Raw genomic sequence first — 22207 nt, 5'->3', positions numbered from 1 at the left:
CACTTGGGGTGAATGGGGTCAAAGGTTATGGGGAAAAACAGGATTAGGCAATTGAGTTGGACGATCAGCCATGATCGTAATGAATGGCGGAGCAGGCTCGAAGGGCCAAGTGGCCTCCACGTGCTTCTATCTTCTATGTTAACATATCTGATGCGATGGCACTCTGACGATGCAGCACTCCCTCGGTACCACACTAAAGTACCATCCTAGGTTATGCGCTCAAGTCCCTGGAGTGTGTTTTGAATCCACAACCTCCTGATTCAAGTGGCAAGGGGGCTACCAACTGAATCAAAACTAACACAACTAATCAAAGTCCCTTTGTACATCTCTGACAATAAGTCTGTCCCCAGTATTGTGAGCGCACACAATTTCTTCACTCTGATCATTCCTGAAGTTACTGAATTTATGAATTCTCCTCCTGCTCTGTGAGGAGTATTGCACTTTGAGGTGCACTGGGAGATGCAAGTTTCATTAGAAGGGGGTGGTACCACAGTGGTTAGCACTGCTGCCTCACAGCACCAGGGACCTGGGTTCGATTCCCGACTTAGGTCACTGTCTGTGCAGAGTCTGCACGTTCTCCCTGCGTCTGCGTGGGTTTCCTCCGGGTGCTCCGGTTTCCTCCCACAGTCCAAAAGACATGCTGGTTAGGTGCATCGGCCATGCTAAATTCTCCCTCAATGTACCCGAACAGACGCTGGAGTGTGGCGGCTAAGGGATTTTCTCAGCGACATCATCGCAGTGTTAACGTAAGCCTAGTTGTGACACTAATAAATAAACTTTAAATGTTTCGGGCTGAACTGCGTTCCCGGCCTGGTGTCAGAGGTGCGAGTTCTGAGTTAGTTCTGTGTCAGCTCACCACTCAGCTCCAGCCGAGGCCACAACAGGCTGATGCTCACCTTCCTCTGCAGCGGTAGCCACCTCCGCCTCCCTCGAGCGCCGCACGGCTCTTTGCTTCTCCTCCAACCGCTGCTTCTCCACGTTCGCCTCCTCCCACTCGCCGTTCTCCATCAGGCGTTGATCCGGTCGTAAGCGGCTGTCAGTCGGAGCCGTTCCACTCTCCAGTTCATTCAGGGTCAGCGCCAATTCCGAGAAGTAGTACATGTTTTCCGCATTGTCACTGCAATAACAGAACAGAACAAGTTACTCTGCATTGTGATACAGCAAACAATACACTGGCTTGGGAAGTGGGGGAGTCACCAGAATGGTAATGGGGCTTACAATGTTAAACTACAAGGGCGGGTTCTTTAGTTAGTAGTCCCTCGAGTGTGGACGGTGGAATGGTGATCTAATTGAGGTCTTTAAGATGTCTAAGGGATTCGATCATGTCGATTCAGAAGAAGCTTTTCTTCATGTGGACGAATTCCATGAACAAGAGGGCAGGATCTTAACATCGGAGCGAGGAAATTCTGGAATAAAACCAGGCAATACTTCTTCAGAAACGCGTGATCTGGAGCCCCTGGGTCAATGATAAATCTTCACAACTGAGATCATTAGGTTTTGTTGGATATCGAGGGACACAGAGGAAAGGTGGGATAGTGAAGTTGAAGCACAGGGCAGGAGTGAATAGGCTCTAGGGGCCGAATAGTATATTTGGTTCCAAAGGTCCATTTTTTAGGCCTCAGGCCACAGGTGGTGTGTGATACTGATGGGGCAGGGGTTGTCTTGCACAGCCCTTAAAATAGCAATGACTGGGCTTGTGTATGAAGCCCAGTAACAAGAACAATTTGCACTTACTGTATGTAGCATCATTAATAGAAAACATTGGTCTAGTACGCTTTACAGAAGGAAGAAATGAAATAAAGGAATGAGCAGCGAGTCACGTGTGAAAGATAGGAGACGCAATTCAAAAGCCTGGTTGCAAACGGTGAAGCAATGGTGAAATTTAGGGAGGGAATTCTGATATGCCGGTCTAATGGCTGAAGGCTCTGCCACTAATGGTAGAGTCACGGGAGGGCAGGATGGACAGAGTGAAGAGGTGAGGGCTGCGGGAGGGAACTGAAGGCTGGACGAGACTGTGAGAATAGGGTAGGCAGGCTACAGAGTGACAGTCTAATTCAGTCCCTTAGTTACAGGGAGACAGTGAAGAAGGTTGAGTAGGACTTAGGGGATACCAGGATGGAGCCGGTTGAGTTTATAAGCCAGGTTACAGATAGTTTTTCTTATTAATTCGTGGGACCTGGGCATCGCTGGCTTGCCAGCATTTATTGCCCACCCCTAGTTGCCCGAGAGTCAACCACATGGCTGTGGCTCTGGAGTCACATGTAGGCCAGACCAGGTAAGGATGGCCGATTTCCTTCCCTAAAGGACTTTAGGGAACCAGATAGATTTTTCTGACAATTGACAATGGTTTCATGGTGATCAGTAGATTCTTAATTCCGGATTTTTTTTATTGAATTCAAATTCCACCATCTGCTGTGGTGGGATTCAAACCTGGGTCCCCAGAACAATAGTTGAGTTTTTGGATTAATAGTCTAGCGATAATACCAATAGGCCATCGCCTCTCCACAGTGGACGATAGGAGGCTGGGTGGGGCAGGCCACAGTGGAATAAGTGGTCCCAATGTTGAGTAGGATGAGGACTTTGATCTGGGTGGCTGCCTCACCCAGGTGCTGTGATTCACACACTGTTCTGTTATCGCTGGACCCTCACCCACCTGCAAGTTCAGGCAGTGAACTGCCAGAGAGCCCAGAATGGAGTTAATAGTCTGGTGGTGTGGTGGGGGATGTGAGGACAGCAATGGAGGTCAGCGAGTAGGGGTGTAAGTAGGGAGAACAATGTGGGACGATATTTCCCCCTCTGCAAAGACTGAACGATGCATTCCAACTGTTACACTGACTGAGTGCATCCAACTCAGCACAAAAAATTGACTGCTGGATCATCTGAACTGCACATCTTCAGACACTGGCTCCTTTGTCCAGGAGACCAACAAGAAAGCAGCTTCCTGAAGCTTCCCCTGCTCCTGTTGGATCCCTCACACAATTCTGGAACCAACTAAGAGGTTATCATTTATTGTGTGTTTGAATACTGGACCAGGCATGACCGAGACGGTGGCAACTAACTTTCACATCTCCCCACAACCGCAAGTTGTAAGTGAAAGGCAGGTTAGGAAAAGGTTAATTGTCTCTGCTGGGAAGGAGCACTCCAGGGGCTAAACAGATCAGGAAGAAGTGAGAGTAGGGGGTTAATCCCTCTCAGGTGGAAAAGTCAAGTTTCAGTTGGTTGGAAGCAAGTGCAAAGGTTAATGCTCCCACATTGTAATGGGCTGTTTTACAGTAATGTTCATAAAATCATGGAATCCCCACAGTACAGAAGGCCATTCGGCCCATCGAGTCAACACCGGCCACAATCCCACCCAGGACCTATTCCCATAATGCCTCATATTTACCCTGCTAATCCCCCTGACACTAAGGGGCAATTTAGCATGGCCAATCCACCTAAGGAAAAGTAGGGGATTAGTCTCTCTCGGGTGTCACTCAATGTAGTGAAGTGGACCATAAACACTAGCAGCACAGAAGGAGGTCCATCGTTCTGTGCTGGCTCGCTGAACGAGCACGTAGTCACTATAGTCAGGGCTTTGTCAAGGATCGGAGGTAGAAACTGTGCATTCGGAACTTGATACGAAGATGTTTGGCAGATCTGCACTGCGCAGCGCACTTGCAAAGTCAGCAGCCTGATACTCACGGAAGTGGGTACTTCCTCCACAGCACTTTGGGAGGCAGGGTCTGGTAGACGGTTTTCTGTTTGCCCTCGCAGCTGGTCCCATCTTGACTGCTCTCCACAACCTTCGCAAACTCCATCTTCTCATCCCATGTACCTGATAGGACATAGCTGGCTTTGCTTTCTGAGTCTGTCACCATGCCTGTCACCTGGTGGCACCGATGAGAGAAAAAATGTCCTCTTATCAGTGACACAAGACTTCCCCAAACTCAGAGAGAGGAGGCTTTCCCTGCATCCCCCAAGTCATCCCACCATTCCCTATCACAAGGTTTGATCGTATTGTGAGACAAAGGGATGAAAGCTTACAGGAGGTGATAACTCCACAGGCCAAGACTACTCCAAATCCTGCCTATATCATCATCTACAGGGCCTACCCACCCGGTTCTAACTGCATTGCTGCATCGTATACACAAGTTTCCTTCTGTGCAACCTTGGATAGCAAATTGCTCATAGAGCTCTCCTGTACCGTCACAGTAAATGCCGAGGAACATTAGTGAGCATGGTTGTGACCAGGCCATTCGGCCCATTAAACGCATTTAAGGTTCAACATGAGCATTCTATGAGCCAGGAATAATGATGTGAAGTAGCTGAGGTGAACAGATGTCCTTCAGACCTAGATTAGGTACATGAGCAAGAAAGGAATAGGAGGATGTTGTGATAAAGCTGGATGATTTTGTGGGGGAAGGAGATTCATGTGGAGTGTAAACCCTAGTTAGGCTGAGCTGCCCATAGCTGCGCTCCAAACTCAACGGAATTCTATATTCAGCCTCAGTGCACCCTCCAGGCTCTGAGATTCTGTGGAGGTTGTCCAGTTCAGTTCTCGGCTTGGGTCCCTGTCTGTGTGGAGTTTGCACGTTCTCCCCGTGTCTGCGTGGGTTTCCTCCGGGTGCTCCGGTTTCCTCCCACAGTCCAAAGATGTGTGGGTTAGGTTGATTGGCCATGTTAAATTGACCTTTAGTGTCAGGGGGACTAGCTCGGGTAAATATATGGGTTACGGGAATAGAGCCTGGGTGGGATTGTGGTCGGTGCAGACTCGATGGGCCGAATTACCTCCTTTTACACTGTAGACTCCTATGATTCTAGTGTCCCAAGATGTGAAGATTAGAGGGATTAGGGAGGTAAATATATGGGGTTGTGGAATAGGGCCTACGTGGGATTGTTGTTGGTGCAGACTCGATGGGCCAAATGACGTTCTGCACTGTAGGGATTCTGTGATTACAGGTCTCCCAGGATAACTCTGCTGGGAGACTAGCCATTGGGGAAATGATGTAAGTGATTGTCCTCTTGGGGATGTACTAGCCTTCCTATTGCGGAGCTCTGGGCTCTGTGTACGTGAGCCTCGTGAATTTTTGATCTCTGGTCAGGCACAAGTCAATTGACAGTCAGAAACCTAACAACAACATGAGTGATAGAGCTTTTCTCCTCTTCTCTCAGTTAAGTTTCATCTCCCTATCAGGACTGGGCAAAAGGTAAAGTCTCCATAGTCCCACATCCTTTGAGGGAGAAGATTTGACTGATGGGGATTTTAACCTGAGGGTCATCACGCCTCAGCCGGTACGTGAATTGAACCCGCGCTGTTGGCATCGCACTGCATCACTAACCAGCTGTCCAGCCAACTGAGCTACCAACTCTTCGCTACCCTCCATCCATCTATCTGTAAACAGAACCCGTCTGAGCTAGGAACTGGGACTTTTGCATTATCCTTAATGATCAAATATCTCAGTGTCTGGGATAACCATTGCCTGTTACTGAAACCAGTTCTCTTCTTTATGCCCAACTACCTCTAGGCATTTACACAGAACGGGGTGGAAATGGATTAAATAGTGACTTCCAAAAAGCAATTTGGATAAAAATTCAAAAGAGAAAGAAATGGCAGGGCTCTCGGGAAAGGAGCAGGGGAGTGAGACCAATTTGGCTCTCTCAAAGAGCTGGTACAGGCACAATGGGCCGAACGGCCTCCTTCTGAGCTGTATGATTCTACAGACGACCTTCAGCTAGTGAGTGAGTAAGATAATCTCCTAACTTCAGATATCTTCTTCACATTCAACCAAGAGCACATGACTCACTCTCCTGGAACTGCCTGGAGGTAACAAACTGAGTCAAACTGGGGGGGGGGAGAATGCAAACCAAGATTGCACAGAGACCACCATCCCTGCTCCCAACAGGTTCTGCAGTGTGTATGTGTATGGCAGGCTGTGCAGGGGGGTGGGGGGGAGGCTGTGTGTGTGTGTGTGGAAGGGACTGTAGGGGGCTTTGTAGTGGGCTGTGTGTGTGCAGTTGCCTGTGTGTGTGTGTGTGTGTGTGTGTGTGTGGGGGGGGGGCGGGCGGATGGTGTGTGTGTGCGTGTGTGGCTCTGCCGGCATTCTGTGAGGGGCTGTGTGCGGTGGTCTATGTGTGTGTGGAGGGCTCTGCGGGGGACTGTGTGCACGCACAGTGGGGTCTGCTGCGGGGGTGGGGGGGGCTCTGGGTGCGGCAGGCTGTGCGCGCGCACAGTGGGGTCTGTGGTGCGCTCTGCGGGAGGCTGTGCGCGCATGCAGTGGGGTCTGCGGTGGGCTGTGTATGTGTGTGTGTGTGCATGCGAGGGCTTGTGTGTGTGCAGAGGGCTCTGTGGTGGGGGTTGTGCTGCGGGCTCACACACACAGTGAGAAACATCCTTCAGTAACGTATTGCTCACAATATTCAATAATGCAGCTTCAACAGTAACACATCATTTCTGGTGACAATCATCAAGATTCTTTATGAACGTTGTACGTGGGGACTGAATGATTCTGAAATAAATCGGAACCAAGAAAAAAGACACAGAAAACCCCTCTCCAATTGAATAGTTCCCATCACAGCAAAGGTTGCCAGCTTTTAGCTGATATAGGGGCAGAAAATGAGGTGGCACTCACCTTCCTGGCACATTCCCGGGAGAAGTAGCTGTAGGGACTGAATTTGAGTTGACACTTGTCCTTTGTCTTGCTATTGATGATTTCGATCTCTCCTGACTGGAGGACAGAGAGCACGATTACACACGGGATCTGTGACAATCCTCCAATAACCAAAATATAAACCGTATTGGCTGACTGAAACAAAAACAGAAAATACTGGAAACACTCAGCAGGTCTGACAGCATCTGTCGGAGATCTGACAAAGGGTCAGCCAGACTCGAAACGTTGGCTCTATTCTCTCTCCACAGATGCTGTCAGACCTGCTGAGATTATCCAGCATTTTCTGATTTTGTTTCAGATTTCAGCATCCACAGTATTTATATTTGTTGATTTATGTCCGGCAGCTGAGAGAGAACTGTATCTGAGTCAGTCAGCTGTCTGGGGGCATTTTTAATGACTAGCATTATATATTCAAAGAGCACCTGCACAAGTCCAGTCCACATTGAGGCACCACTTTCGGAGTCCCATTCACTCATTTAATCAGCTGGATTCAGGGGAGGCGATGGCCTAGTGGTATTATTGCTAGACTATTAATCCAGAAACTCAGTGAATGTTCTGGGGACCCGGGTTCGAATCCGGCCACGGCAGATGTGATTATCTGGAATTAAGAATCTACTGATGACCATGAATCCATTGTCGATTGTTGGGAAAACCCGTCTGGTTCACTAATGTCCTTTAGGGAAGGAAATCTGCTGTCATTACCTGGTCTGGCCTACATGTGACTCCAGAGCCACAGCAATGTGGTTGACTCTCAACTGTTCTGCAAGGGCAACTAGGGATGGACAATAAATGCTGGCCAGCCAGCAACACCCATGTCCCATGAACGAATAAAAAAAAGTCTATCAGGCAGCTGAAGACATTTTGAAGAGTCACAACTGTTTTATTGTGAGACTGTAATTCAGGACAAACACTTTTTCCATCTGGGTTCTCTCCCTGCCCAGAAGCTATCCCCAATTGGGGGGGAAAGACCCAGCCCTTGAGGACAAACTTCAATGAGCATCACCATTCACTCTGAAACAAGCCCGGGTTTTACTCTTAAAGGGACCTGCATTTCTAATGCACGGTCATGTGGAGAGTTCAAAAGCGATGTACACAGCTCGTCACTAACCTGGTCAATCCACAACTTGCCCACGATGATGTTGTGCACGGTGGAAGTGACCTTTCTCCACACATAGTGGTTGCCTCCACAGTTGAACTGTAAGTGAATGGTGCCTGTGGGATAATACGAGGCAGCAGAGGTCAGTACAGACTGAGTATAGACAGAGGCTTCCTTTTATTCTTACACTCTAACCTCTGGTACCAGCTGGAATTATACAGCATGCAGAACAACATTTAAAAAAAGACAGATTCACTTTACAGATGTAATTCTTCATCATTTATGGCAGGCTTGTAACTTCTTCAGGAATCCAAGTACGAGCCCTTATTCAAACACAGAAGAGCAGCAAGTTTACCAAGCCTGCCCCACAGCATTGATACTTGCAGTATTGTGACTAGACCCTTCCTAGCTACCAACAACACCCCCCAACCCCCCCACCCCACCCCACTCCCCCCCCCCCCCCTCCCCCAACACACCCACAGGCCCTAACCCTCCTGCAGGTATGCAATATCCTGGAAGAGGCAAAACCCCAGAGCCACTAAAAAGTTAGAGTTTGTCTTTTCCAGTGTGAGGGACTTCTTAATATGATCATAAATCTTAATTACTGCACAGCAACCTCTCTGGCTCTGCAAATGAACTTTTACAAGTGTAGATGCCCATTCCTTCAGGTTTTAATTATTGCTGGAAATTTGAAAACATTAACTAATTGACATATTTCTTTCCTCTGAACTCTTCATTCATTCTTCCTTTCCCTCTTTTCATTTTGCTCTCATGATTTGATATTGAATTCACGATTATAATCTAAATCTCTTCTAATCGGATTCGTGAATAAGATACACAGATGCCTGCCCTATTCGCATAGCCCTGGAGAGGGCACTGATCTCTTTCAGTGACTGCTTGAGACATACCTCCAACAGAACTTTTATGTACAATTCTGAATGTCACAAAATGGCTGGCACTAGTTGTTCACTGTTGATCACAAAATCTGATCAGTTAAAAGTACAGATGAGATGGCTTTTGCAATGCAACCCATTGATCTTGCTGTTCTTTTGGTTGCTGCTGGAGCTGAGGAGGAGGAGGAGCAGGAGGAAGAATTGCGGGCAGAGGAGGCTCAGGCCTTACCACTTGCAGGGGTAGAGGGAGACGGCCACTGGAGGCAGGACATGGCCGCCATTCGCGTTGAGGGGGGGAGCAGCAGAAGGAGGGAACGGAGACCCCGGCAGTTCCACACACGAGTGTCCTTTGTTCAACTGTTGCACATCGCGTGCTGCTGATGGCTCCGGTTCAGAAAGGAGACGGTGCGACACCTGTGCCATTTGTTGCAGGGCCTGGCACCTTGGGGCAGGGGTGGCACCCACTCTCGGTGGCTGTGAAAGTGACAGTGGAGACCTTTGTGGCATTTCTCAACCATCTGTCCACAAGGGTGTGAAGGAGGTCACGAATGCCCTGTATGCCCAGGCTGGCCAGTATATTAAATTTGACCTGGACCAAGGCCAGCAAGAAGCCTGGGCTGCAGGATTCGCAGCCATTGCGGGGATGCCAAATGTGCAGGGGGTTATAGACTGCACTCATGTGGCCCTCAAGGCCCCGGTGAAGAATCCAGGAAGATTCATGAACAGAAAGGGCTTCCATTCAATAAATGTGCAATTGGTGTGTGACCATCAGCTTAACATTATGCACGTCTGTGCCAGACACCCCAGCAACGTGCATGACAGCTTCATATTGAGGAGTTCTGATATCCCGGAGGGGATCAAAGACTGAGTTCATAAGATTGAGCATGAAAACATGCTCGAGAAATGGATCAGTAACTTTCCTGTTTTCGCATTAGCCCAACACTTAGAAAAATCTGGTAAAATTCCGCCCCTTACCGTTGAACTCATAAAAGCTTGCTGCTGACATTATTTAATTGGATCACACACTAAAGTGGGCAGGAAAACACACACCTCGTTCCATATAAAACATAATAAGAAAATGTTCTCTCCATGACAGGAAGAAATGAAATCTATTTGGGAATTTGGAGGAAATGAACAGTCTGACAATTAACAGATAAAGTCAATGCTCAAGTCAAAGAACTCTGAGTGCTCTGGAGGATTAGGAGATATCCGCGGGAATTCTATGCTCCACAGGAAGACCTACACCCTGCTTCCAAGAAAGACATTGGCAAGACAGTCATCCAATTTGTGTTTCTCTAATGCATGCGGTATGTGAGACTGGGAGTGTGTCAGACTGGAGTTACACTAAATCATTGTCTTGCATGGAAAGAACCTATGGAGCCCTGAGTGTCAAGTACGGAGGAAATGTGAATTTGATACTCAGATCCCCATGTCAACCAGCAGATAATGGCAGGTGACAATCTGCGAGCTGCAGAGGATGGAAAATGAACTCGGTGATGGATGCCCGGGGATTTGGAGGGTAATATGGTAACTTTGTGACTATCCCTTTAAACCAAGTCCAATTTTCCGTGTGTTTCAGGGGAGGCTGGAGGCTGTCACAGGAACTGAGAACAGTGAAGATGATATTTACAAAGTGGGAAAATTCAACACTTGACTGTTACGAGCCAACAAGCACCATCCAACACAGTGGGAATGCCAATCCCTAATCTACGCTGCCTGTCCCTGGGGGAAAAGCCGTAACTGAACAAAACGTAGTCAAATACCGAGATCTTCCATCACACATAACCTAACCGAGCTTTGAGCTTCTGTGAGCAAGATGACTCTTACTATGCTTTGTTGCTGTGAATGTGACGAGGTTTCTCAGTGATGCCATTATTCTCAGTTGCAGGAATATTGCAGACGGGGAGAGTCTTACCTAGCGGCATGATGGAAAGGTACTTCCCACGGAATTTGCTAGCAATGGTGATTTCCTGCCACAGGGTCCAGCCGTGTTTGGAGTAGACATGGTGGGCAGCGGCAGGGGGATGATGGCTCACCTGCAAATGGGAGACAGACAAACAACCAGCGAGACATGTTACATTACTGTCGAGAGGTACACAACCCATGTGGAACAGAACATGAGGCACTTGTCTGGGCACTGACAGTGAAGCTGTAAACACATTTTCATACAGATATGCTGCTGAAAAACATGGGGCAATCCACACCTAACCCACTGCAATGCAGGATTAAAATCCCAGGCCCATTTCAACTCCCACTGAATCATAGAATCCTACAGCGCAGAAGGAGGCCATTCGGCCCATCGAGCCTTCACTGACAACAATCCCACCCAGGCCCTATCCTAGTAACCACACACATTTACCCTGCTAATCTCCCGGCTACTAAGGGGCAATTTAGCATGGCCAATCAACCTAACCCGCACATCTTTGGACTGTGGGAGGAAACCGGAGCACCTGGAGGAAACCTAAGCAGACACGGGAAGAACGTGCAGACTCCTCACTATGGGAATTGAAATGGGCCTGGGATGGAAATGCTCACAGACAGTGACCCAGGCCGGAATTAAACCTGGGTCCCTGGCGCTGTGAAGCAGCAGTGCTAACCACTGTGCCACCCTTGAAGTCAGTGGAGTGCAATACGAGGCAGGCGTACAAAACTGTGTCCCACCCTCTCCTGTGGAACTCCAGTCCAGTTACTACGGTTGAAATGACCCTCAGAGATTTTAAGAAAAGTTGGACTTTGAGGGTCTTTGTGGAGAGAGCAGTCAGTGCTGGGAAATGGAAAACCTTCAGTTTTTTGCTGGAGTTCAGAAGATCTCACAGAAACCTATAAAATTCTATCAGGACTGGACAGGACTAGATGCAAGAAGGGTGTGCCCAATGGCGGGGTGTCCAGAAGCAGCGGTCACAGTCTGAGGACACAGGGTAGACTGTTTAGGACAGAGTTGAAGAAAAGGGTCATTAGTAATGTTGGAATTAAGCAGCAGAGAGAAAGGGCTTTGCTCTTCACCAACCCTGACCTTGGGAGTGCTTGAGCCCCAAGGCTTGGTAAAACACAGAAACATAGAAAATAGGTGAAGGGGGAGGCCATTCAGCCTTTCCAGCCCGCTCCGATATTTGTGATGATAATGGATGATCATGCAACTCAGTAGCCTGATCGCCCCTTCCCTCGATATCCTTTGATGCCCAAGTGCTATATCTAACTGCTTCTTGAAAACATCAAAATAACCATCATTTTGGTTGTTAAGTAATGGGTGGCACTATGAGTCAGATTTATCAATCAGCCCTTGTCAATGTTTGCAAAATCTAACCACAAGCCTTCCCATGAGTGGCGCAGTGGGTTAGAATCATAGAATCACTACAGTGCAAAAAGAGGCCATTTGGCCCATCGAGACTGCACCAACAACAATCCCATCAGGACAGAGTTGAGGGGAAATCTCTTCACCCAGAGAGTGGTCAGCCTATGGAATTCACTTCCACAGAAAATAGTTGAGGTCAAAACATTGAATATTTTCAAGAAGCAATTAGATATAGCACTTGGGGATCAAAGGATATGGAGGGAAGGCGGGAGCAGGCTACTGAGTTGCATGATCATCCATTATCATAACGAATATCGGAGCGTGCTCAAAAGGCTGAATGGCCTTCCCCTTCACCTATTTTCAATGATTCTGTGTTTTACCAAGCCTCAGGATCAAGCACTCCCAAGGTCAGGGTTGGTGAACAGCAAAGCTCTTTCTCTCTGCTGCTTAACTCCAATATTACAAATTACCCCTTTTCAGGTTTGTGGATAGAATCATAGAGGTTTACAGCATGGAAACAGGCCCTTCGGCCCAACTTGTCCATGCCACCCCTTTTGTTAACCCCTAAGTTAGTCCCAATTGCCCGCGTTTGGCCCATATCCCTCTATACCCATCTTACCCATGTAACTGTCTAAATGCTTTTTAAAAGACAAAATTGTACCTGCCTCTACTACTACCTCTGGCAGCTTGTTCCAGACACTCACCACCCTGTGTGAAAAAATTGCCCCTCTAGACCCTTTTGTATCTCTCCCCTCTCACTTTAAACCTATGTCCTCTAGTTTTACACTCCCCTACCTTTGGGAAAAGATATTGACTAGCTGATCGATGCCCCTCATTATTTTATAGACCTCCATAAGTTCACCCCTCAGCCTTCTACAATCCAGAGAAAAAAGTCACAGTCTATCCAGCCTCTCCTTATAACTCAAACCATCAAGTCCCAGTAGCATCCTAGTAAATCTTTTCTGCACTCTTTCTATAATAGGGTGACCAGAACTGTACATAGTATTCCAAGTGTGGCCTTACCAATGTCTTGTACAACTTCAACAAGATGTCCCAACTCCTATATTTAACGTTCTGACCAATGAAACCAAGCACGCCAAATGCCTTCTTCACCACTCTGTCCACCTGTGACTCCACTGTCAAGGAGCTATGAACCTGTACCCCTAGATCTCTTTGTTCTGTAACTCTCCCCAAAGCCCTACCATTAACTGAGTGAGTCCTGCCCTGGTTCGATTTACCAAAATGCATCACCTCGCATTTATCTAAATTAAACTCCATCTGCCATTCGTCAGCCCACTGGTCCAATTGATTAAGATCCCATTGCAAAACTAGATAACCTTCTTCACTGTCCACTACGCCACCAATCTTGATGTCATCTCCAAACTTACTAACCATGCCTACTAAGTTCTCATCCAAATCATTAATATAAATGACAAATAACAGTGGACCCAGCACTGATCCCTGAGGCACAGCGCTGGTCACTGGCCTCCAGTTTGAAAAATAACCCTCTACAGCCACCCTCTGGCCTCTGTCATCAAGCCAATTTTGTATCCATTTAGCTACCTCACCCTGGATCCTGAGAGATTTAACCTTATGCAACAACCTACCATGTGGTACCTTGTCAAAGGTCTTGGTTCGGTGCTTTCACCCAGTGCAGCGTGGATGGGTTGAACTAATTTCATTTAGAGGTTTACACCCTCACTGAATGTGACCAAATGGTTCACGGCACTCCAATAAATACACCCCTGGAACATAGCTACAATATAATACGAGAAGGAAGCTGGGACAGACATAACAAAGCATCAGGGCTGGAAGAACCCAATGCGTTAGAGATGGAGGGAGAGAGACATTGAGAGATTGAAGATGGTGGAAGAGGAACAGACACCAATAGGCAAATTGAGGGAAGGAAGAGAGACACTGAGAAATTGAGCTCGAAGTATTTGGGATGGGGGGAGAGATGCACTGAGAGCTGGAGGAAAGACAGTGAAGAAGCGGATTGGAGAGATGGACATGCAGGGTCACTGAAGTTACAGGTACTAAAGGACTGGAGGAGTGAATGGCACACTGACGGAATAGAGGGATAAACATACCAACAAAACTAGCAATCTCGGGACCTGCGTTCATTCTCAGAATGGATGAAGCTGGAAATAACTTGCCCTAGTGGCAGCACGATGACACAGTGGTTAGCACTGCTGCCTCACAGTGCCATGGACCCGGGTTCGATTCCAGCCTCACTGTCTGTGTGGTGTTTGCACATTCTCTCCGTGTCTGCATGGGTTTCCTCCGAGTGTTCCTGTTTCCTCCCACAATCCAAAGATGTGCGGGTTAAGTGGATTGGCCATGCTAAATTGCTCCTTAGTGTCCCAAGATGTGTAGGTTAGCCATGCTAAAGGGTTACGGGGTGAGGGGGGCCTGGGTAAGATATTCTTTCGGAGATTTGGTGCAGACTCGATGGGCCAAATGGCCTTCTTCTGTACTGTGGGGATTCTATAGTGAGTCAGCAATATACGGTGATAGAGCTTGATGTATTTTCATATCTATGAATCTAAAATAACCCAAAGTAGAAAGCAGCAGCATGGAACACTCTCCTAATACATTCCAATTTATGCATGAACACACATTTAGAGTACTCTAAAATGTACATTTATTAGCTATAGTCATTAGTGACAGTAATTAGATGCCTTTAATAGGGTCTTATTTATAGATATGAAGATTCTGATTGCAATCTTCAGTATAATGGTGCAGTAGGGAATATGCAACATCTGTTCCTTAATACTGTCATCTAGCAGCCCTTTAACTGTTCTACGGTTATAACTGGGTCAATTCATGATTAGAAACTGTCCCATCATTTTGGTTGTTAAGTAATGGGTGTGACTATGAGTCAGATTTATCGATCAGCCCTTGTCAATGTTTGCAAAATCTAACCACAAGTCTTCCAGTGAGTGGTGCATTGGTTAGAATCATAGAATCACTACAGTGCAAAAAGAGGCCATTTGACCCATCGAGCCTGCACCAATAACAATCCCAGCAGGCCCTATCCCCGTAATCCCATGATTACCCTGCTATTGTCCCAGCATCTAAGGGGCAATTTAGCACGGCCAATCAACCTAACTCGCACATATTTGGAGTGTGAGAGGAAACCAGAGCACCTGGAGGAAACTCACGCAGACATGGGGAGCATTGCAAACTCCACACAGACAGTCACCCCAGGCCGGAATTGGACCTGGGTCCCTGGCGCTGTGAGGCAGCAGTGCTAACCACTGTGCCATCGTGCCGCTCACCATCCCTTTACCTAGGGTTGAATTTCAATTGCAAATTCAAATAGGGACGAATATCGCTTCTGTCGACTGGCCATAGGGTTCCATCTGTGAAATAATCCTGAATGGATCCAAAGCAGGACTCGATCGGCAAGGACCGACTGTGCAAAATTGCCCCAGCATATAAGACAGTTTCCCAATGTCACACAGAGGCCAGAGGATGTTAATGTGGCTAAGTAGGGGACGCTAGTCTAACACGGCAACTGAAAAGAGGGAGTTATTTTTTCCTGTTCCAGTTATAATTGGTTTGTGAGCATTTGGCATGATGCTGTATGTTTGAAATAGGAGTTATCTCAAGCCCCAATAATAAATTCAATAAATTCCCTCGACTTGAGGATAATCACAATTCTTTTTAAATTCTCTGAGTGAAGGAGTTCTCCCTCATCTCAGTCCTGAATGGCTTACCCCTTATTCTTAGACTGTGACCCCTAGTTCTGGACTTCCCAAACATCGGGAGCATTCTTCCCACATCTAGCCTATCCAGCCCCATTAGGAGTTTATATGTTTCTATGAGAAGAGTTGATTGTCATTACAGGGAGGTGTGGCAAACATTTTGCACAGAACAGGATCTAAAGCAATCAGATGTATGGCGGTTTAATCAGCTTTTGGTGATGTAAGCTGTTGGAATAATGTTAGAGAGTCATAGATGTTTACAGCCTGGAAACAGGCCCTCTGGCCTAACTTGTCCATGCCTCCCGTTTTTTTAACCCCTAAGCTAGTCCCAATTGCCTGCGTTTGGCCCATATCCCTCTATACCCATCTTACCCATGTAACTGTCAAAACGCTTTTTAAATGACAAAATTGTACCTGCCTCTACTACTACCTCTGGCAGCTTATTCCAGACACTCACCACCCTCTGTGTGAAAAAATTGCCCCTCTGGACACTTTTGTATCTCTCCCCTCTCACCTTAAACCTATGCCCTCTAGTTTTAGACTCCCCTACCTTTGGGAAAAGATATTGACTATCTAACTGATCTATGCCCCTCATTAGTTTAAGAACATAAGAACATAAGAAATAGGAGCAGGAGTAGGCCATCTAGCCCCTCGAGCCTGCCCCGCCATTCAATAAGATCATGGCTGATCTGAAGTGGATCAGTTCCACTTACCCGCCTGATCCCTATAACCCCTAATTCCCTTACCGATCAGGAATCCATCTATCCGTAATTTAAACATATTCAACGAGGTAGCCTCCACCACTTCAGTGGGCAGAGAATTCCAGAGATTCACCACCCTCTGAGAGAAGAAGTTCCTCCTCAACTCTGTCCTAAACTGACCCCCCTTTATTTTGAGGCTGTGCCCTCTAGTTCTAGTTTCCTCTCTAAGTGGAAAGAATCTCTCCATCTCTACCCTATCCAGCCCCTTCATTATCTTACAGGTCTCTATAAGATCCCCCCTCAGCCTTCTAAATTGCAACGAATACAAACCCAATCTGCTCAGTCTCTCCTCATAATCAACACCCCTCATCTCTGGTATCAACCTGGTGAACCTTCTCTGCACTCCCCCCAAGGCCAATATATCCTTCTGCAAATAAGGGGACCAATACTGCACACAGTATTCCAGCTGCGGCCTCACCAATGCCCTGTACAGATGCAGCAAGACATCTCTGCTTTTATATTCTATCCCCCTTGCGATATAGGCCAACATTCCATTTGCCTTCTTGATCACCTGTTGCACCTGCAGACTGGGTTTTTGCGTCTCATGCACAAGGACCCCCAGGTCCCTCTGCACAGCAGCATGTTGTAATTTCTTTCCATTTAGATAATAATCCAATTTGCTATTATTTCTTCCAAAGTGAATAACCTCGCATTTGTTAACGTTATACTCCATCTGCCAGATCCTCGCCCACTCACTCAGCCTGTCCAAATCTCTCTGCAGACCTTCTACGCCCTCCACACGATTCACTTTTCCACTTATCTTTGTGTCGTCTGCAAACTTTGTTACCCTACACTCAGTCCCCTCCTCCAGATCGTCTATATAAATGGTAAATAGTTGAGGCCCCAGTACCAATCCCTGCGGCACGCCACTAGTTACCATCTGCCAACCAGAAAAGCACCCATTTATTCCGACTCTTTTACAGACGATCATAAGATCACCCCTTCTAAGCCTTCTATGCTCCAGAGAAAAAAGTCCCAGGCTATCCAGCCTCTCCTTATAACCCAAACCATCAAGTCCCGGTAGCATCCTAGTAAATCTTTTCTGCACTCTTTCTAGTTTAATAATATCCTTTCTATAATAGGGTGACCAGAACTGTACACAGTACTCCAAGTGTGGCCTTACCAAGGTCTTGTACAACTTCAACAAGACGTCCCAACTCCTGTATTTAATGTTCTGACCAATGAAACCAAGCATGCCGAATGCCTTCTTCACCATTCTGTTCACCTGTGACTCCATGACTCCACTTTCAAGGAGCTATGAACCTGTAGCCCTAGATCTCTTTGTTCTATAACTCTCCCCAACGCCCTACCCTTAACTGAGTAAGTCCTGCCCTGGTTCGATCTACTAAGATGCATCATCTCGCATTTATCTAAATTAAACTCCATCTGCCATTCGTCAGCCCACTGGTCCAATTGATCAAGATCTCGTTGCAATTGGAGATAACCTTCTTCACTGTCCACTATGCCACCAATCTTGGTGTCATCTGCAAACTTACTAACCATGCCTACTAAATTCTCATTAATATAAATGACAAATAACAGTGGACCCAGCACCGATCCCTGAGGCACACTGCTGGTCACAGGCCTCCAGTTTGAAAAACAACCCTGTACAATCACCCTCTGGCTTCTGTCATCAAGCTAATTTTGTATCCATCTGGCTATCTCACCCTGGATCCCATGAGATTTATGCAACAACCTACCATGCGGTACCTTGTCAAAGGCCTTGCTAAAGTCCATGTAGACAACATCAACTGCACTGCTCTCATCTACCTTCTTGGTTACCCCTTCAAAAAACTCAATCAAATTTGTCAGACATGATCTTCCACTCACAAAGCCGACCAGAGGTCGACCAGGACACAATGACAACTTTCTGGGCTTTTTTCAAATACCCGTCAGGGATTCCTGCTTTCCAGCTGCCCCACTGGGATGGGTAGTCGGCATCTCAGTTTAACATCTGGGTCAATGGGTGGCAAACAATGCAGATTCCTCTGGAGTCTGAACTTGGATTATCTAATCAAGTCCTGGGGTATATCTTGGACACTTACTTCTCTGATTAGTAGGAAAGTGAACCAGAGGAACAAGTTTGCAACATTCAGGTGAAGGGTCAGGCCCATGGTCAAAAGGTTAAAGGGCGGGAGAGATGTAGTGGTTTAGTGACACCAACTTTGTGCTTTTAGTTGCCTGTTGATTGTAAGAGAAAGGATTCTATGATTCTATGAAAGGCCAAGGAAGGCAGGGAGATCCAGGATTGTAGCTGCGACAGAATAAATTTTTTTTACACAAAGAGTGATGGGAATGTGGAACTTGCTATCACATAAAACAATTGAGGCAAATATTGTAAACGCATTTGAGAGTAAGATAGAGAAGTGCAGGAGGGAGAAAGGAATAGAAAGATATGCTGATCGGATTAGTGAAGTAGGGTGGGAGGAGGCTAGTATGGAGCATTAACTCTGGACTAGTTGGGCTGAATGGCCTGTTTCGAATTTCTTGATTCAGTCCGGAGTTCTTTAACAGGAGTATTTAATCCAGCAGTGCAGCCATTTTAGGGATTACTTTTTTCCTGGAACACCAAGTGTGTGTTAAATACAAGTTGATTTTAATCACTTTCTTCAGGACACTGGCAAATCCACACTTTACCCAGGGCTCTTTCTGTGAAGTTAGATAATGGAATGGCTGATCAGAACATATCTGTGACAAGGTTCCCAAACCACAGAAACAGGCCTCACCTACCTCCTGCAGCCCTCCATCCCAACCTGATCCCCATGTCCCCCCAGAATCTGGACATGTGCCCTCACTTTTTGTGTAGTCGTTGAGGCTGAGACTACAGTTGCTTTAGCCAGATAGGCTGGAACTTCAAAACTTCCTCATGGGATTGTATCAGAATTACCGCAGAGAAAGAACACAGTGAAGTTAAGGGCTTAGATTAAAGGGCAGCACGGTGGCACAGTGGTTAGCATTGCTGCCTCACAGCGCCAGGGACATGGGTTCGATTCTCGGCTTGGGTCACTGTCTATGTGGAGTTTGCACGTTCTCCCCGTGTCTGCGTGGGTTTCCTTCGGGTGCTCCGGTTTCCTCCCACAGCCCAAAAATGTGCGAGTTAGGTTGATTGGCCATGATAAATTGCCCTTAGTGTCAGGGAGATTAACAGTGTAAATACGTGGGGCTATGGTGATAGGGGCTGGGTGGGATTGTGGTTGGTGCAGACTCGAAGGTCCAAATGGCCTCCTTCTGCACTGTAGGGATTCTATGATTCTAAAGGAGAGAGTTAAACTCATATGTTGGCCCTTGCTGGGCTCGGCGGGGGGGTCTGCTGAAGTCTGGGAGCAGCACGCACACACTGGATCAGGAATGATTCCTAGTGGAGACTGAAACACGCTACAACTGCACTTCATTTGGGTGGCAACTCCCCATTACTCATTGTCTAAGGGTTACAGAATGTCCCCATACCGACAACATTTCAACATGCCGTCAGCGGATAGGTGAGGAACAGTTGCAGATTTTTCTTTCTATGTCTCTGACTGAGATCAGTTATCATGCATCTAGCAGGATGGTAGACAGTGAACTGGAGGGATCTTGTTATTTCTTTTGTCTAGAAATTCCTATTTCAGCTTCGAGGTTTCCACCTCATTGTTACACCGGAGCAAGCGGAGAGGGAGCGATTCGAGTGAGAAGAGCTGAAGGTACGAGACTTAGATTTTTACATTATTTTTTGTTGGAGTTTTTGTTTCTAGTACAACAGGAAATGGGAAACCGGAAGTAGGCCGCAGAGAGGCCTGGGAAGGTTTTTTTTCCTGTTTTTTTTTTTAACAGGACTTACCTTCGAGGTTTCCACCGCATTGTTACACCGGAGCAAGCGGAGAGGGAGCGATTCGAGTGAGAAGAGCTGAAGGTACGAGACTTTGATTTTTACACGACTTTTTGGAGTTTTTGTTTCTAGTACAACAGGAAACGGGAAACCGGAAGTAGGCCGCAGAGAGGCCTGGGAAGGTTTTTTGCCCAATAAATTTGAATGGGGAGGAAACCCGAAATCCTACACCTGTAGTCTCCCATCCTCCCCCCTCCTCTAACCTAAAAAAAAAGACTCGGAGTGAGAGCAGGTAAGCTTTTTTTTTCTCTCTTTCGTTTCTTAGCAAGGGAAGTTAGCAGGGATGTCAGTGCAGGCAGTGCAATGTTCCTCCTGTGGGATGTTTGAGGTGAGGGACACCAGTGTCCCAGCTGAGTACACCTGCAGGAAGTGCACCCAATTCCAGCTCCTTGAAGACCGTGTTAGGGATCTGGATCTGGAACAGGATGAACTCAGGATCATTTGGGAGGCAGAGGCAGCTATAGATAGAAGCTACAGGGAGGGAGCTACTCCTAGAAATGATACGTGGGTGACGACTAGAAGGGGTAAGAAGCAGTCAGAACAGCGATCCCCTGGATCGCTGTATAACAAGTATTCAGTTTTGGATACTGTTGGGGGGGGGGGGGGGGGGGGGGCGGGGACGGGACTTAACAGGGGTAAGCCATGGGGTACAGGTCTCTGGGCCAGACTCTGTCCTTGTTGCTCAGAAGGGAAGGGGGGAGAGGAGTAGAACATTAGCTATTGGGGACTCCATAGTTAGGGGGATAGAAGGGAGATTCTGTGGGAACGAAGGAGACGTGCGGCTGGTGTATTGCCGTGATGGCTCGGATCGTGTTTTCGGGATCCTTAAGGGGGAGGGGGACCAGCCCCAAGTCGTGGTTCACATAGGCACCCAAGACATAGGTAGGAAAAGGGATGGGGATGCAAGGCAGAAATTCAGGGAGTTAGGGTGGAAGCTTAGGGCTCGAACAAACAGAGTTGTTCTCTCTGGTTTGTTACCCGTGCCACGTGATAGTGAGGAGAGGAATAGGGAGAGAGAGCAATTGAACACGTGGCTACAGGGATGGTGCAGGAGGGAGGGATTCAGATACCTGGATAATTGGGGCTCATTCTGGGATAGGTGGGACCTCTACAAACGGGATGGTCTACACCTGAACCAGAGGGGTACCAATATCCTGGGGGGGAAATTTGCTAATGCTCTTCGGAAGGGTTTCAACTAATTCAGCAGGAGGATGGGAACCTGAATTGTAGCTCCAGTGTACAGGAGGTTGAGAGTAGTGAGGTCATGGATAAGGTTTCAACGTCGCAGGAGTGTACCGGTAGGCAGGAAGGTGGTTTGAAGTGTGTATACTTCAATGCCAGGAGCATCCGGAATAAGGTGGGTGAACTTGTAGCATGGCTTGGTACCTGGGACTTCGATGTTGTGGCCATCTCGGAGACATGGATAGAGCAGGGACCGGAATGGTTGTTGCAGGTTCCGGGGTTTAGATGTTTCAGTAAGAGCAGGGAAGGTGGTAAAAAAGGTGGAGGTGTGGCATTGTTAGTCAAGGACATTATTACGGTGGCAGAAAGGACGTTTGATGAGGACTCGTCTACTGAGGTAGTATGGGCTGAGGTTAGAAACAGGAAAGGAGAGGTCACCCTGTTGTGAGTTTTCTATAGGCCTCCGAAAAGTTCCAGAGATGCAGAGGAAAGGATTGCAAAGATGATTCTGGATAGGAGCGAAAGTAACAGGGTAGTTGTTATGGGGGACTTTAACTTTGCAAATATTGACTGGAAAAGCTATAGTTCGAGTACTTTAGAGGGGTCAGTTTTTGTCCAATGTGTGCAGGAGGGTTTCCTGACACAGTATGTATATAAGAGGCGAGGCCACATTGGATTTGGTACTGGGTAATGAACCAGACCAGGTGTTAGATTTGGATGTAGGTGAGCACTTTGGTAATAGTGACCACAATTCAGTTACG

General features: G+C 47.2%; 1 protein-coding gene across 8 annotated transcripts in view; it reads right to left on the bottom strand.

The window, feature by feature from the left end:
• LOC144502696 (oxysterol-binding protein 2-like) overlaps window positions 1–22207 on the bottom strand; it is a 386545-nt gene that overhangs the window by 7525 nt on the left and 356813 nt on the right. For all 8 annotated transcript variants that reach the window (XM_078226903.1, XM_078226904.1, XM_078226906.1 and 5 more), the window contains 5 exons: window positions 10552–10672; window positions 7756–7859; window positions 6609–6704; window positions 3682–3866; window positions 897–1117 (listed from right to left, as the gene is read on the bottom strand). In XM_078226903.1, coding sequence (XP_078083029.1) covers window positions 897–1117; window positions 3682–3866; window positions 6609–6704; window positions 7756–7859; window positions 10552–10672 — 727 coding nt within the window. The remainder of the gene's footprint in view (window positions 1–896; window positions 1118–3681; window positions 3867–6608; window positions 6705–7755; window positions 7860–10551; window positions 10673–22207) is intronic.

The sequence above is a fragment of the Mustelus asterias genome, chromosome 13 (genome assembly GCF_964213995.1).
Source record: "Mustelus asterias chromosome 13, sMusAst1.hap1.1, whole genome shotgun sequence".
Lineage (NCBI taxonomy): Eukaryota > Metazoa > Chordata > Chondrichthyes > Carcharhiniformes > Triakidae > Mustelus > Mustelus asterias.
Note: the sequence above shows the minus strand (reverse complement) of the source record. Positions and strands in the feature narration are given on the sequence as shown.